This window comes from Ictalurus punctatus, chromosome 6 (genome assembly GCF_001660625.3).
Source record: "Ictalurus punctatus breed USDA103 chromosome 6, Coco_2.0, whole genome shotgun sequence".
NCBI lineage: Eukaryota > Metazoa > Chordata > Actinopteri > Siluriformes > Ictaluridae > Ictalurus > Ictalurus punctatus.
In genome coordinates this window covers 17,866,718-17,879,856 of record NC_030421.2, presented here as the reverse complement: position 1 = coordinate 17,879,856, position 13,139 = coordinate 17,866,718, and the positions used below count along the sequence as shown (strand labels likewise).

At 36.0% G+C, this 13,139-nt stretch overlaps 1 protein-coding gene across 3 annotated transcripts; it reads left to right on the top strand.

The window, feature by feature from the left end:
• The first annotated feature begins 3,994 nt into the window (after positions 1-3,994).
• Positions 3,995-11,602, top strand: si:ch211-214p13.7 (uncharacterized). 3 transcript variants are annotated; one of them, XM_047156149.2, is made up of 4 exons: positions 4,000-4,212; positions 4,597-4,619; positions 6,011-6,018; positions 11,016-11,602. In XM_047156149.2, the coding sequence occupies exons 1-4, from the start codon at positions 4,184-4,186 to the stop codon at positions 11,211-11,213; spliced, it is 258 nt and encodes an 85-aa protein (XP_047012105.1). In that variant the 5' UTR covers positions 4,000-4,183; the 3' UTR covers positions 11,214-11,602. The 3 variants fall into 3 exon arrangements, with proteins under 3 accessions (XP_053536890.1, XP_053536891.1, XP_047012105.1); XM_053680915.1 differs by lacking the exon at positions 6,011-6,018 and having other exon boundaries at positions 3,995-4,212; XM_053680916.1 differs by lacking the exon at positions 6,011-6,018 and having other exon boundaries at positions 3,997-4,212; positions 4,554-4,619.
• The last annotated feature ends 1,537 nt before the right edge of the window (positions 11,603-13,139 follow it).

Here is a 13,139-nt window from a genome sequence, read left to right as displayed (position 1 = left end):
GTATATGCCATCCATGCCATGAAGAAGTGAGGTTGTTCTGAGAGCACTGGGGTCCTACTCATTACTAGTATAATGATTCTAATAACGTGGCCAGTGAGTGTATCACAAAATTCAGAATATCTGCCATTAGGAATATACCAGATCTGCTCTGGTATCATCTTGCTGTCAATTTACAGGTGCTTTATTGTACTGAAGAATTGTTAAATTCTCCTTGGTTTTATTTTATTTTTTTTTACATTATTATTGCACAATTAGTACATATGTCAGCTGTGGTGAAATTAAAAATGATATTCATCATGTATAATGATAAGGATAAATGATCACAGCACAGTGAAATTATTTTCTTTGCATACCCCAGCATGCCAGGAAGTTGGGGTCTGTGCGCAGGGGCAGCCATGATACACTGCCCAAGGAGCAGAGAGGGTTAAGGGCCTTGCTCAAGGGCCTAACAGTAGCATTGCTGGAGCTTGAACCCCCAACCTTACTATCAGTAACCCAGAGCCTTAAATGCCAAGCCATCACTGCAACAATGCATTATTAATAATCAAGTCACAGTTGTGCCATATTGTTTCCCCCTTTAAAAAAGAAAAATGATTTAATGGTGTTTTATGAGATGTTCAAGATATTTAGGAAGTTTGAGATTTTTTTTTATAATCTCAAATTATGATGCTCATGTTGCTGTTTTTTGTTTTTTTTTAATGTTCTCTAACAAACTCTAAGGGCTTCATGGAAAATGTGTATTTATACTGAGATCATGTGACATGTTAACTGTGCACAGGTCAACTTAATTCAACTAATTATGTGACCTTTTATAGCATCTGGTTACACCAGAACTAAATCAGGTGTTTCACAGCAACGGGTTGAATATGTTTTAATTTCTTATTTTTTATTTTTGCCATTTATATTTTTTCTCACGCTTAGATATGATGGAGTATTTTGTATAGAAACATAACATAACTGTAATTAACTCCATTTCAGTTCCAGATTGTAACATTAAAAAATGTAGAAAAGTTCAATGGGATGAATATTTATGAAAGGAAACACACAGAAACACACATCTACCCACTGACACACACAGACTCACACACTCACTCACACCACATCAGCAGCCACAAAATAATGCATAAAACTGCTGCACACACTCTGCACTGTGAAACTGAATGCACACACACACACACACACACACACACACACACACACACATGCATGTCATAATTTTCCCCCACAATTTTGAATTTCTCTCTTTTGCATGTGTAAGCAGGCCCTGAAACGTTAACACATTTTTCCTCGTAGTTAGCTTCTCTAAAAAAAAAAGTGTCGTTTTTTTTTCTTCTAACCCGACCTCTGAGAGGAAATGTTCAGCTTCCTGTTTCAGTGGTGACTGTGAAGAGTCAGAGATCTCTCTAATCATTTCTTGTTACAAATATTCTCAAAGCTAAACCAAGGCCACTGGATCTTTGCTTCATTTTTCAGCTACTCTGTTAATATGTTTGTCTCCTTCTACTTTTATCGTTTTAATTTATGAAATGGCACCAGATGACTTCTTCTATAAGAATATACTTGATCAATGATCAATGATTTATACATAAAAACCACCACAATGTAAAGCTCCAGCCTTTTCTCTTGTCACCAAAGACACTTAGATATAACATTGTCATCTGATGCCATTTCCTTATTTTAAGTGGATATTTTAATTTTAGGAATTTTAAGAAACTATTGCATGCTGTTTAAAGAATTCTTAATTTTTGTTTTATGTGCAAAGTCAATGTTCTCTTTTTTTTCAGTCTGGCCATTTTGAGCAGTTTGGGGATCCAAAACAAGGAAGTGAAGTCATCTTTGCCTCAAATAGAATACTCTTATTTTAACTTATTCCTAGACAGAGAAAAAGTATGATTGTCAAACTTCATGTGAATAGGTCACATTATCTCACATCTCATAGCCTCATATATGGAAATTCCTCTTACACACACACACACACACACACACACACACACACACACACACACACACACACGCACACACACACACACACACACACACGCACACACACACACACACACCCTGAACACCTGAAGCAGATGCAGTGTATCCGGAAAGTATTCCCAGTGCTTCACTTTTTCCACATTTTGTTATGTTACAGCCTCATTCCAAAATTGATTAAATTCATTATTTTCCTCAAAATTCTACAAACAATACCCTATAATGTGAAAGAAATTTGTTTGAAATCTTTGCAAATTTATTAAAATTAAAAAACAAAAAAGCACATGTATATAAGTATTCACAGCCTTTGCCATGACACTCAAAATTGAGCTCAGGTGCATCCTGTTTCCACTGATCATCCTTGAGATGTTTCTACAACTTGATTGGAGTCCACCTGTGGTAAATTCAGTTGATTAGACATGGTTTGGAAAGGCACACGCCTGTCTATATAAGGTCCCACAGTTAACAATACATGACAGAGCACAAACCAAGCCATGAAGTCCAAGGAATTGTCTGCAGACCTCAGAGACAAGATTGTATTGAGGCACAGATCTGGGGAAGGGTGCAGAAACATTTCTGCAGCATTGAAGGTCCCAATGAGCACAGTGGCCTCCATCATCCATAAATGGAAGAAGTTTGGAACCACCAGGACTCTTCCTAGAGCTGGCCTCCCGGCCAAACTGAGCGATCGGGGAGAAGGGCCTTAGTCAGGGAGGTGACCAAAAACCCTATGGTCACTCTGACAGAGCTCCAGCATGTCTCTGTGGAGAGAGGAGAACCTTCTAGAAGAACAACCATCTCTGCACAACTCCATCATCAAAAGGCACCTGAAGGACTCTCAGACCAAAGATTGAAAAAGATTGAACTCTTTGGCCTGAATGGCAAGCATCATGTCTGGAGGAAACCATGCACCACTCATCACCTGGCCAATACCATCCCTATAGCAAAGCATGGTGGTGGCAGCATCATGCTGTGGGGATGTTTTTCAGTGGCAGGAACTGGGAGACTAGTCAGGATCGAGGAAAAGATGAGTGCAGCAATGTACAGAGACATCCTTGATGAAAACCTGCTCCAGAGCACTCTGGAGCTCAGACTGGAGCGAAGGTTCATCTTCCAACAGGACAACGATCCTAAGCACACAGCCAAGATAACAAAGGAGTGGCTACAGGACAACTCTGTGAATGTCCTTGAGTGGCCCAGACTTGAACCCGAGCAAACATCTCTGGAGAGATCTGAAAATGGCTGTGCACTGACACCCCCCATCCAACCTGATGGAGCTTGGAGAGGTCCTGCAAAGAAGAATGGGAGAAACTGCCCAAAAATAAGTGTGCCAAGCTTGTAGCATCATACTCAAAAAGACTTGAGGCTGTAATTGGTGCCAAAGGTGCTTCAACAATGTATTGAGCACAGGCTGTGAATACTTATGTAAAATGTGCTCTTTTTTTTTGTTTTTATTTTTTATTAAATTTGCAAAGATTTCAAACAAAGTTCATTCAAGTTGTCATTATGGGGTATTGTTTCTAGAATTTTGAGGAAAATGATAAATTTAATCCATTTTGGAATAAGGCTGTAACATAACAAAATGTGGAAAAAGTGAAGTGCAGTGAATACTTTCTTTATGCACTGTAGAGTGTCAAGTTCTAAGATAACATGATGTCAAAAATGCAAATAATCTGTTTTTTTTTTTTTTTTTTTAAATTTGCATGTGTGGAGTGATGCTATCAGATGTGACCCAACCATGGTTAACTTAATATAGAAACATGATGTTATAATTGGCATTGAAGTTGTTAAGGGTGATGATAAATGCATTTGCTTTTTAAAATGAAAATAATAATAATAATAATAAACTGCTGTTTAAAAAGAAACAGCTAAAATGTGTATGTGTCTGAATAAAAAGAAAGTTTGCATGCAAGGGGGGTTTCATTTCAGTTAGAGGGAGGTTGCAATGCATGTTTGTCAGACCTGTGCTTAAGACCATATGCAAACCACAGAACACAGGAAATAGAAGGAAGCACAAAAACCCTCTTGTTAGACCTTTTGTATTCTCTGTCCCCTTCTCATTCTCTTGCTCACTTTCTATGTTTCCGCTATTGATGAAAGGAGGTGGGGTTAACTGTCTAGCTGCAGTAGCACGTCTTATCTCTTTAATTCTTCACTTATTCAGACCACAAATTCACACTACATACGCAAAAGGATTCAGATTATGGGAAATCTCTCATGCTTCACGGGAAGGTAGGTCATCGCTGAATTTATAAACAGAGTTATAACCATCATTAGCAGATCTGTACTACGTCTATAAATGCGATGACATTGAATACACTCTTAGAAAAGAGGGTTGTAAACTGTCCTTTTCCTGTCACTGGAATGAATGTGCATGTAGTATAGCTTTAAAGCTCGATTCTTTACACTATATCCACTATAATCCAGGTATATATTAAAGATGAAAAAAAAGAAGTACCCAAATACACTTGAGAAGTACCACATCAGTGACAAGGAAATGTACAGTTTAGTACTATTTCTTCTGAGAATTCCAGAGAAATTCCAACTGATCATTGTATATAAACTGTGTACAGTGTTCAACTGAAGTAATCCTGTATTCCTGTCTCATTTCCTTAGAAAAGACAAATATCAAGGTGATGGTAAGGATCATTTTATTTGTTTCCTCTTTTATCACTATTAAAATACATATACATAGCATTATGTCCACCAAAACAAGGGCTATAAAGAGCACACAAAGCTGAAAATGATTTTGGCCGTCCAATTTACAGCAAAGTTTGTGATCCTGGGTTAAAAGGTTGGTCTTATCTGGAAAATACGTACATATATGCTTTTCTGAAACAATGATGTGTAATCCCTGCATGGTGTAATACCCAGCCATGTGGTGCAATATGGCTTTGTGAGAATAGCAAGAAAACTGAAGCACACTGGAGAAATAAGAGATTGTACAATTGATTCTGATCACTAAATTTCAACAACACTTCAATGGTATTACTTAAGTATTAATATCTTGGTAACTCATTTTGTTGATTAATATCATGACTGCAGCATTAATAAAGGTCCTTTACATTATGAAGAGTGAGTTAAGCCAGATTAATAGGCAATAATGTTGGTTCTGGGAATTTGGCACCCTTTAGAAGTTTTCCAGCATGAAACATGTTGTTACTTTGTTCACAGTTTTTCTAAAATCACATCTATACACAACTCTAAACATAGGTTTGGCCTTAGGAACTACTCTTATTACCAGGTGCCCATTTTTTAACATCACGCCAATATAATTGGGTTGATTCTGGTTATTGCGTTGTCTCAGAACAAACTGTTAGTGATGCTGGCTTCAAATTACAAATGTAAACAACCTAAAGTTTGGGTTAAGCTACACCGTGTACCAAAAAAGACTATTAATAATGTAATTCTTCTTTATTAATACTCTAAATCATGATTTTAAGGAAGAGAATAAGCTAACAAGATGATAATACTTAATTATTACCATTATTAATGGCTATTCATACTGTATATAACCCAGGGGCTTTTAATGTATATGCTTCATTATTTCCTGGTGCACTAAGGATTACAGCATGTATGAATTCACCTTTATGAAAGCATTGGTTAAATATTAATATATTGCTGATTTGTTGGTCTTATAGTAAAGTGTTGCCATTTTCCTTAATTGTCAGGTAGTAGAAAGGCACTATGACTTGTGATATACTCTGGAAATTTTTCACTACTCAGCCAAGAGTAGTCAAGTCTTCATAAATTCTGATAATGTTCAGATGAAGAACTGATAAAGACTGCTAAGTGATAGATCATCTTTAAGATTATAAGACAAGTCTATCTGCTCTGAGTTGGAAGACTAGTTGACCTGGAATATTTGACATTTGTCTAGTAATGTAAAATAATGTGGACTTCATAATTGATTCTCTCTCTCTCTCTCTCTCTCTCTCTCTCTCTCTCTCTCTCTTTCTCTCTCACTCTATCTCTCCCTCCCTTCCTCCCCGTCACACAATTGCTGTGTGTCCACATTTACCAATGGCAGCAGGACAGGTGAGGATGTCACACTGAATTAATACACACAACTTTGTTATAAGAATTGCTGGTTACAAGGATAGGGGCGGAGCAAAAAAAAAAAACAACACAATCTCATTAGAAACACGTATGAATACAACTAAACGAAATAGATTGTATTGCGGTTGCATTTATTTTAATATTATACAAATGATGTTGGATGTTGTGCAAATTGTTACAGATTTTTAGTAAATCCTGCATAATCAGGAGAAGCAGGTTCCCACTGAAAATTATAAACAGACCTACATGTGCAGTGGGCTATAATCTTAATACACAATCATAATCAAATATGGCATCACACTGAATAATGTCCCAAAAACAGGCCTAGACATTTTTATTCCTGGGTCATGGTAGCAGCAACTGATAGCAGTTACATTTCAGCAGTTTTACTGTATACCTGCTGATGGACTGATTGACCGATGATGAGAAAGAGAAGGAGACTAAGAACATCATTATTACAATTCCATTGTTTTATGTCACTTTTCCTTCATAGTAATGAGCCTATAAATTAAAAGTATGTCTCTGAAACGTCCCAAATGGGTGTCAAGTTATCATCTAGCACCAGGGTTGGGACAGTTACTTTAAAAATGTATTCCAGTACAGTTAAAAATTACTACATAAAAAATTTCATCAGTAACGTAATCCAAGTATCACAATATGAAAGTAATGTAATCTGATTACTTTTGAATTACATATGTAAATAAAGTGGCGCACGGTAGCTTAGTGGTTAGCACGTTCGCCTCACACCTCCAGGGTTCCCACCCGGGCCATGTGTGTGCGGAGTTTGCATGTTCTCCCCGTGCTGCGGGGGTTTCCTCCGGGTACTCCGGTTTCCTCCAACAGTCCAAACACATGCACGGTAGGCTGATTGGCCTGTCTAAAGTGTCCGTAGTGTATGAATGAGTGTGTATGTGATTGTGCCCTGCGATGGACTGGCACCCTGCCCAGGGTGTACCCCGCCCTGTGCCCGATGTTCCCTGGGATAGGCTCCAGGTTTCCCCGTGACCCTGAAAAGGTGTAAGCGGTAGAAGATGGATGTAAATAAAGTAAAGAGAAATGCAGTATGATCTAAAATACTGAACAATATTTAGAGCTTATTTTAGAGTTTAAAAACATGTTCAATGTTTGGATTTGTTTTTAATAAAATAAATAAATAAATAAAAGATCACTGTCCCGATGCGGGTAACATTACATCACAAAAGCTAGGGTGACCCTAACCACATCATAATGAAAGTAAGACCGAATCCTGGACATTTTCTCAAATTTAGAAATCCCAGCCGGACGCTTTTTTAAGGTCTGAAAAAGAGGTCTAGGGAAAAGAGGACGTATGGTCACCATAACAATTTGTGTTCATTTCTACCAAATTAACTTTGCTCAAAATTGATTTGCGCATGCACCAGGAGGTTACTCATGTGAGCCATGACTGGCAAGAGAGAACCAATCAAGCAGATGTCTATATTGTTATGTGAAAAGATTAATTTCTTTGGTTTTAAATGAACAAAAAATTGTAATCCTGGTAGTATTCCCATTTTTTACAAAATGTACCTGTAATCTGATTACTTTGTTTTTTGAAATAACTGTAACGGATTACAGTTACCAGTTTTTTGTATCCTGATTACATAACACCATTACTTGTGTTCCATTACTCCCCAAGCCTGTCTAGCACTGGCTACTTTGACATTCTATCTATTATGTTGTATTGCAAATGCTTTGCTGAAAAGTATCATTAGAAATGGAAATTCACTTGTGTCTTACTTTGCTTGGAATACATGTCTATTTATCACAGATCAGAGGCCATACCTGAACAAAAAAGTGTACTGCAAAGCTAAACTTAAATCAACAACATCACTTCATGTACAGCATGACAAACACAATGGGCTGTATTCTTCTGGAATTGGTGAACAAAAATTACATCATTATTTATGTGTATTCAGAGAGGTTATGTTCCTGCTTAAGTCGATTTTCTGGGTATAGCGTTCAGATTATGCAAATTACCACACATTCAATATTGGCAACTTGATTAGAAGCATCAGACACAGGGTTCAGAAAATAGTGTCCTGACCATAGCACAAGCAACAAAACATCTGAAAGTAAAAATGCAGACAATTATATTATGACATATATAATACAATGTAACAACAAAGCAATGAGACAATTTAAAAATGAAAAAAAAAAAAACTAATACAAATGAAAAAATGGCAAGCACTGACATAAACACCTAACAGGAGTCTAGCATATTACTAAAATGCTACTGCATAAATAGTCCTAGCAATTCTGTGGTTACATCACATTATCTAAAAGTGGCACAATGTGTGTGGCTAACATAAAAAAAAAGCCAAGAGCAGAAATTTCTTGCAACTCAATTAATAATCTCCTATGGTATGCTCATGAATTTATATTTCCATTATGAAGGGAATCATAGGACCTGAATAGTATTTTAATGAAGCTGCAGTTTATTTTTCTTTGCAATTTGTCATTGGTTGTTTGACATTCAAATAAGCCACACAATCTCGCCATTGTTTCTGTGATGTGAATAGAAATGACCTGTTAACACGGATGGCAGTCCTGGGTTTTTGGAAATATTATACTGTTGTGACTACCAAGTACCAGCAAAATCATTCTGATCTTATTTTTGGTATTTAACTGAGTAAACCATGCATGATGGAAACTACACCCCTTCATGAAGTATCATGAAAGTGGGACAGGAAATGTAAAAACACTCTTACCAATAACCCTGCTCAGTTCAATTAGAAAACCTAAAATGATATATGCTAAAATGGTTGAACATACCAATTAGGATACTGGAAGCACATTTCAATGCCATTAATATGTTAAATTTACCAAAAAGTTATTTTGCACATACGTGTGTGTGTGTGTGTGTGTGTGTGTGTGTGTGTGTGTGTGTGTGTGTGTGTGTGTGTGTGTGTGTGTGTGTGTCTTTAAATTTTTAACATTGTTTGCTGTTAGTGGATTCACTTTTAATTGTCATTTAGTTTGTGTTGAACTGTTTTAGATGATGTTATTTAATGCTGAGATATTTATGGTCTTCTCAGGAACATCGAACGAAACCACAATCCTCCCACACATTACTTACAAACAAACAAAATACAACACCAAGAGACTTGTTTTTAACTTAAAAAGTTAAAATAACAATATGATCATGTGTTTTAATATTTGTTTGCAAACTCACAAGAAAACATACAAGAATATTTGTATACATACATACAAGAATATTTAAATGTACTGGAAGAGTGCAGTATAAGATGTTATTTTGGCTGAATACGATTTTGATTAGTCGTGAAAGAATTGTAGAACTTTAGAAGAATAACACTTCTGTGTCCACTGTGTTCACTTCCAATTGCTCAGAAGGTGTTGATTAATTTTCTATAAAAGGAGCTGTTCACAGTATTGTGGTATACAGCTGTTCTAACATAAATAATGACAGGAAATAACATGTTTAACTGACATTCCATAAAATTAAACACATATAATGTATTATTCTTTAATAAATAAAAACTTATTAGTGATGTCAAAGTGCTCTGCCCTACTATCAGACCTACTTCATCCTTTTAGGTCAAAATGTTCTCTTTTGGCTGTGTAAAACATTCTCCAGTCTTTACCTTCACAGAGTATGAGGGTGCTGCATCAGTGCTTACTATTTTGACTAAATTCTCAAGATTTTGGTGACACTATTTATTGTTCCTCTAACACCTAAATAAACAATTCATGCAACTATAACATAGTGTGACTACTGGGATGTATGCAGTTATTAGAAAAATACATTTTAGGCAAATACATATGTATGAACTTCTATTTTGGCTTGCATAACTATACAAACATATCTTAACTGTTGTAACATACTTAACAGTATGTGGGGTAAATAAAGTTATTTGACCTGCAGATATGTTCATAGATATGTTCAACTACAGAGTATCTGACAATTTAAGTATGCATTTATATATAGGGTTACACTTTGCAATATGAGGACAGTTCCCACGTAATTCCGCATACAGGAGTGTAAGTATGCATTAGGAGGTTGGCAAATATTGTTTTGTAACCATGAAGGTAACCCTTTAAAATGTCTTGTTATGGCTTTTGACGCCATAACTGACATGAGCCAAACCTGCAGTTTGTACATGTGCATTTATATTTGTAATCATCTGTAATTGGGCACAAATGTACTGTAAAATTCATATAATTTTAAAATGATTTAAAATGATTGAAAAAACATGTTTAGAGTAAAGTACTGTAATATAATTTTTTTTTTGCATTATTTTACAGTATGTTTTCAAGTACTGGACTGTAAATTTAAAATCCAAATATAACCCATTATATTTGCTCGTTAGGCTGACACTTTTAGCCAAAGCAACTTCAGAGCAGTTGAAGCGTTTTTCTCAGGACTCAACTATGGCCACTAGTGCTCAGATTTGAACTCACAGCTTTCTGATCTGTAGCTCAATAGCTTAACCACTGAGCAGCCACTTCCCTCAACGAGGTTGCACCAATTCAACCACCTGAATGAATTAACTCACTCTAAAAGACTAATTTTATCGTTTTATTAAATCAATTATTTTTTCTACCATATAGATTTCAACTCAAAGAGTTGTGTTTGTGTTAGCCTATAATATGACCTAAAATATTGGCCAGAAAACGAACCATTCATTTTCAGATGTCAACACAAAGAGAATCTTTACCATTCTCATTCCCTGCTAAAATGCTAGATATCCCATTATGATATCCCATTGTGTTTTGAGGTATTTTTCCAAAAACCCATGCCCTGTTCTAATTGCCCAATTGTACTGTTGACACAGTATAAAGTTGGACCAGGTTTGAGACCACCTGAGCTCACTAGACATTAACTGACTGGAACAGTTGTGTTAGACTACAGATTAAACTAGCTGTAGCTATAACATTACCTAGCTGTAACATTACCTGATACACTGATTAATACACAATTTTATTACACTTATACACAGATGTCACCTAAGGAGGACGTTCTCTACGCCACCATTGATCATGGGACGGACCATACAGCAGGGCATGGCACAAACACTGACAGAAGAGACTCCATGGACAATGACTGTCATTATGCTGTAGTTATGCTTCCCTCTGAGCCGGTGAAAAAACTGGACAACAACGAGGATTGTGCAGATGACTATGTCCTGATGACCTGAGCTTAAAAGCCTTGTGTGCTTAACTTATGCAAGAATAATATTAGCTATATTTATGGAAAGTATAATCTGCAAAATATGTACATTTATATACATACAAAATACATGTATTTTTGACCTCATTTATATGTCAGACTCATCTGGTTAAACATGTGCACCAAATCTTATCAGCAGGGCTTCAGCTCTCCATCTGACAGTAACAAACATTAATGGATAACAGAACTTTTTTATCACTAGGATGACCTTTGGCTTGCCTTTATTTTTTGTTGTATAAGTTTAATTATGTTGAATGTATTTTTCATTTTGTGTCCATAATGTAATTATGTAAATTCTATTTACCTGGTTTAAACAGAGAAACCTTATTAAAAATTTCTTACCAGTTGGTAAATGCACTTCAGTCTGACTACTTTATTAAGAATAGAATATCGCCTCTAGATGATGCCACATACTTGTTACAGCAGTGACACAAAACCTACTGACATGACTGGGCACAACAGCTCAACCAAAATAGAACTATTTCAGTTCAACTCATGGGGAATCCCAAATTCAGATTAATAATTTTTTTTTTTTTAAGTATGCTGTGGTTGCTTTCCTTGAGGCAAGGGAGTGAGAGAGTAATATCTCACAGATTATATCATCTTTTCTTTCCTTTCACAATGAGTGAGAAATACACACACTTCACCATCAGTTTCCACACGTTCACTCTTTCAAACTGATTCATTTAAAAACAAGGGTAAGGTTTATAGCTCTGACACACTTGCATATGGCATCAGACAAATACAATACAGTCTGTATTAATTATGACAGTTTTCTTATATACATTAATTAATACAGTAACTTACAAACATGCACTAACATGTACTTAAAGTTGTTGGTATTCACCCATTAATTTATAAGACTCACACTGTAGTTAAATTTAGCACTACAGTTATTATATACAGTTATAGAAGCTTTTATGTACTGTTCAATAGCAGAGATGTTTTAACACCTAAGAGTAAACTAAATCAAACATGCTCTATAAGAAAGAATATGAATTAACCCTCTTGTAATATCTGGGGCAAAACTGAATCATGAATCTTCTGACTTTTTGTAAATTTATAAGTTGAATTCATAAACATGTACATCTTGTGTTCCAGAGTTTTCGAAATGCCTGTACACATTTTGACCCAGTCGGTGACCTCTGAGGTCATTTTAACCCAAACCTCTTTTTTGTAAAAAAAAAAAAAAAAAAAAAAAAAAAAAATAAAAAAAAAAAAAAAGGTAAAACTTGCAGATTATTTTTCTGTTTTACCTTTTCCTGTTGACTCTCTCACTCATGATATTGCGAACTTATTAAACGGGAATAATTGCAAATGTTTATATAATTTGCCATATGCATCTGCATATACAAACATCACTGGATGAGGAAAAAAGTATTGAACACGCTAAGAAAAAGCAGTTCTCCAAGGCAAGGTAAGGCAGATACCAGCTGAAATCTATAAGTAATTTTAGCCCCTATCCATGCAAATTAATATCAGCTGGGCTAGTAAATTGATGATCTAAAAAAAGTCTTTTGGTTACCAAGGTGTCACACAAGGAACATGATGGATTAAAGCAAAGAGCTCTCCCAAAACCTTTGCAACCTTATTGTTGCAAAAAATATTGATGAATCAGATACAGACATATTTGAAAACTTCTGAACCTTCCAGTAAGCACCATTGGGGCCATTATCGGCAAGTGGAAGCAACATCACTCCATCATCAACCGGCCATCCACAGGAGATCCTTGCAAGATTTCTGACAAGGGAGTCAGAAGAATAGTCAGAAGAGTAGCCCAAGAGCCATGGACCATTAGGAAAGAGCTCCAGAAACACTTGGAGGCAGCAGGTGCCATCGTCACAGAGAAAACAATAGACAATGCACTCCACCGCCATGACCTCTATGCACGCTC

Excerpts from the sequence above, each read along its gene's own strand:
- si:ch211-214p13.7 (XM_053680915.1), top strand. The coding sequence starts at position 4,059 with ATGTTTCCGCTATTGATGAAAGGAGGTGGGGTTAACTGTCTAGCTGCA. Across the intron at positions 4,213-4,596 it reads CTCTCATGCTTCACGGGAAG|AAAAGACAAATATCAAGGTG; the intron begins GTAGGTCATCGC and ends TCATTTCCTTAG. Across the intron at positions 4,620-11,015 it reads AGACAAATATCAAGGTGATG|ATGTCACCTAAGGAGGACGT; the intron begins GTAAGGATCATT and ends ACTTATACACAG.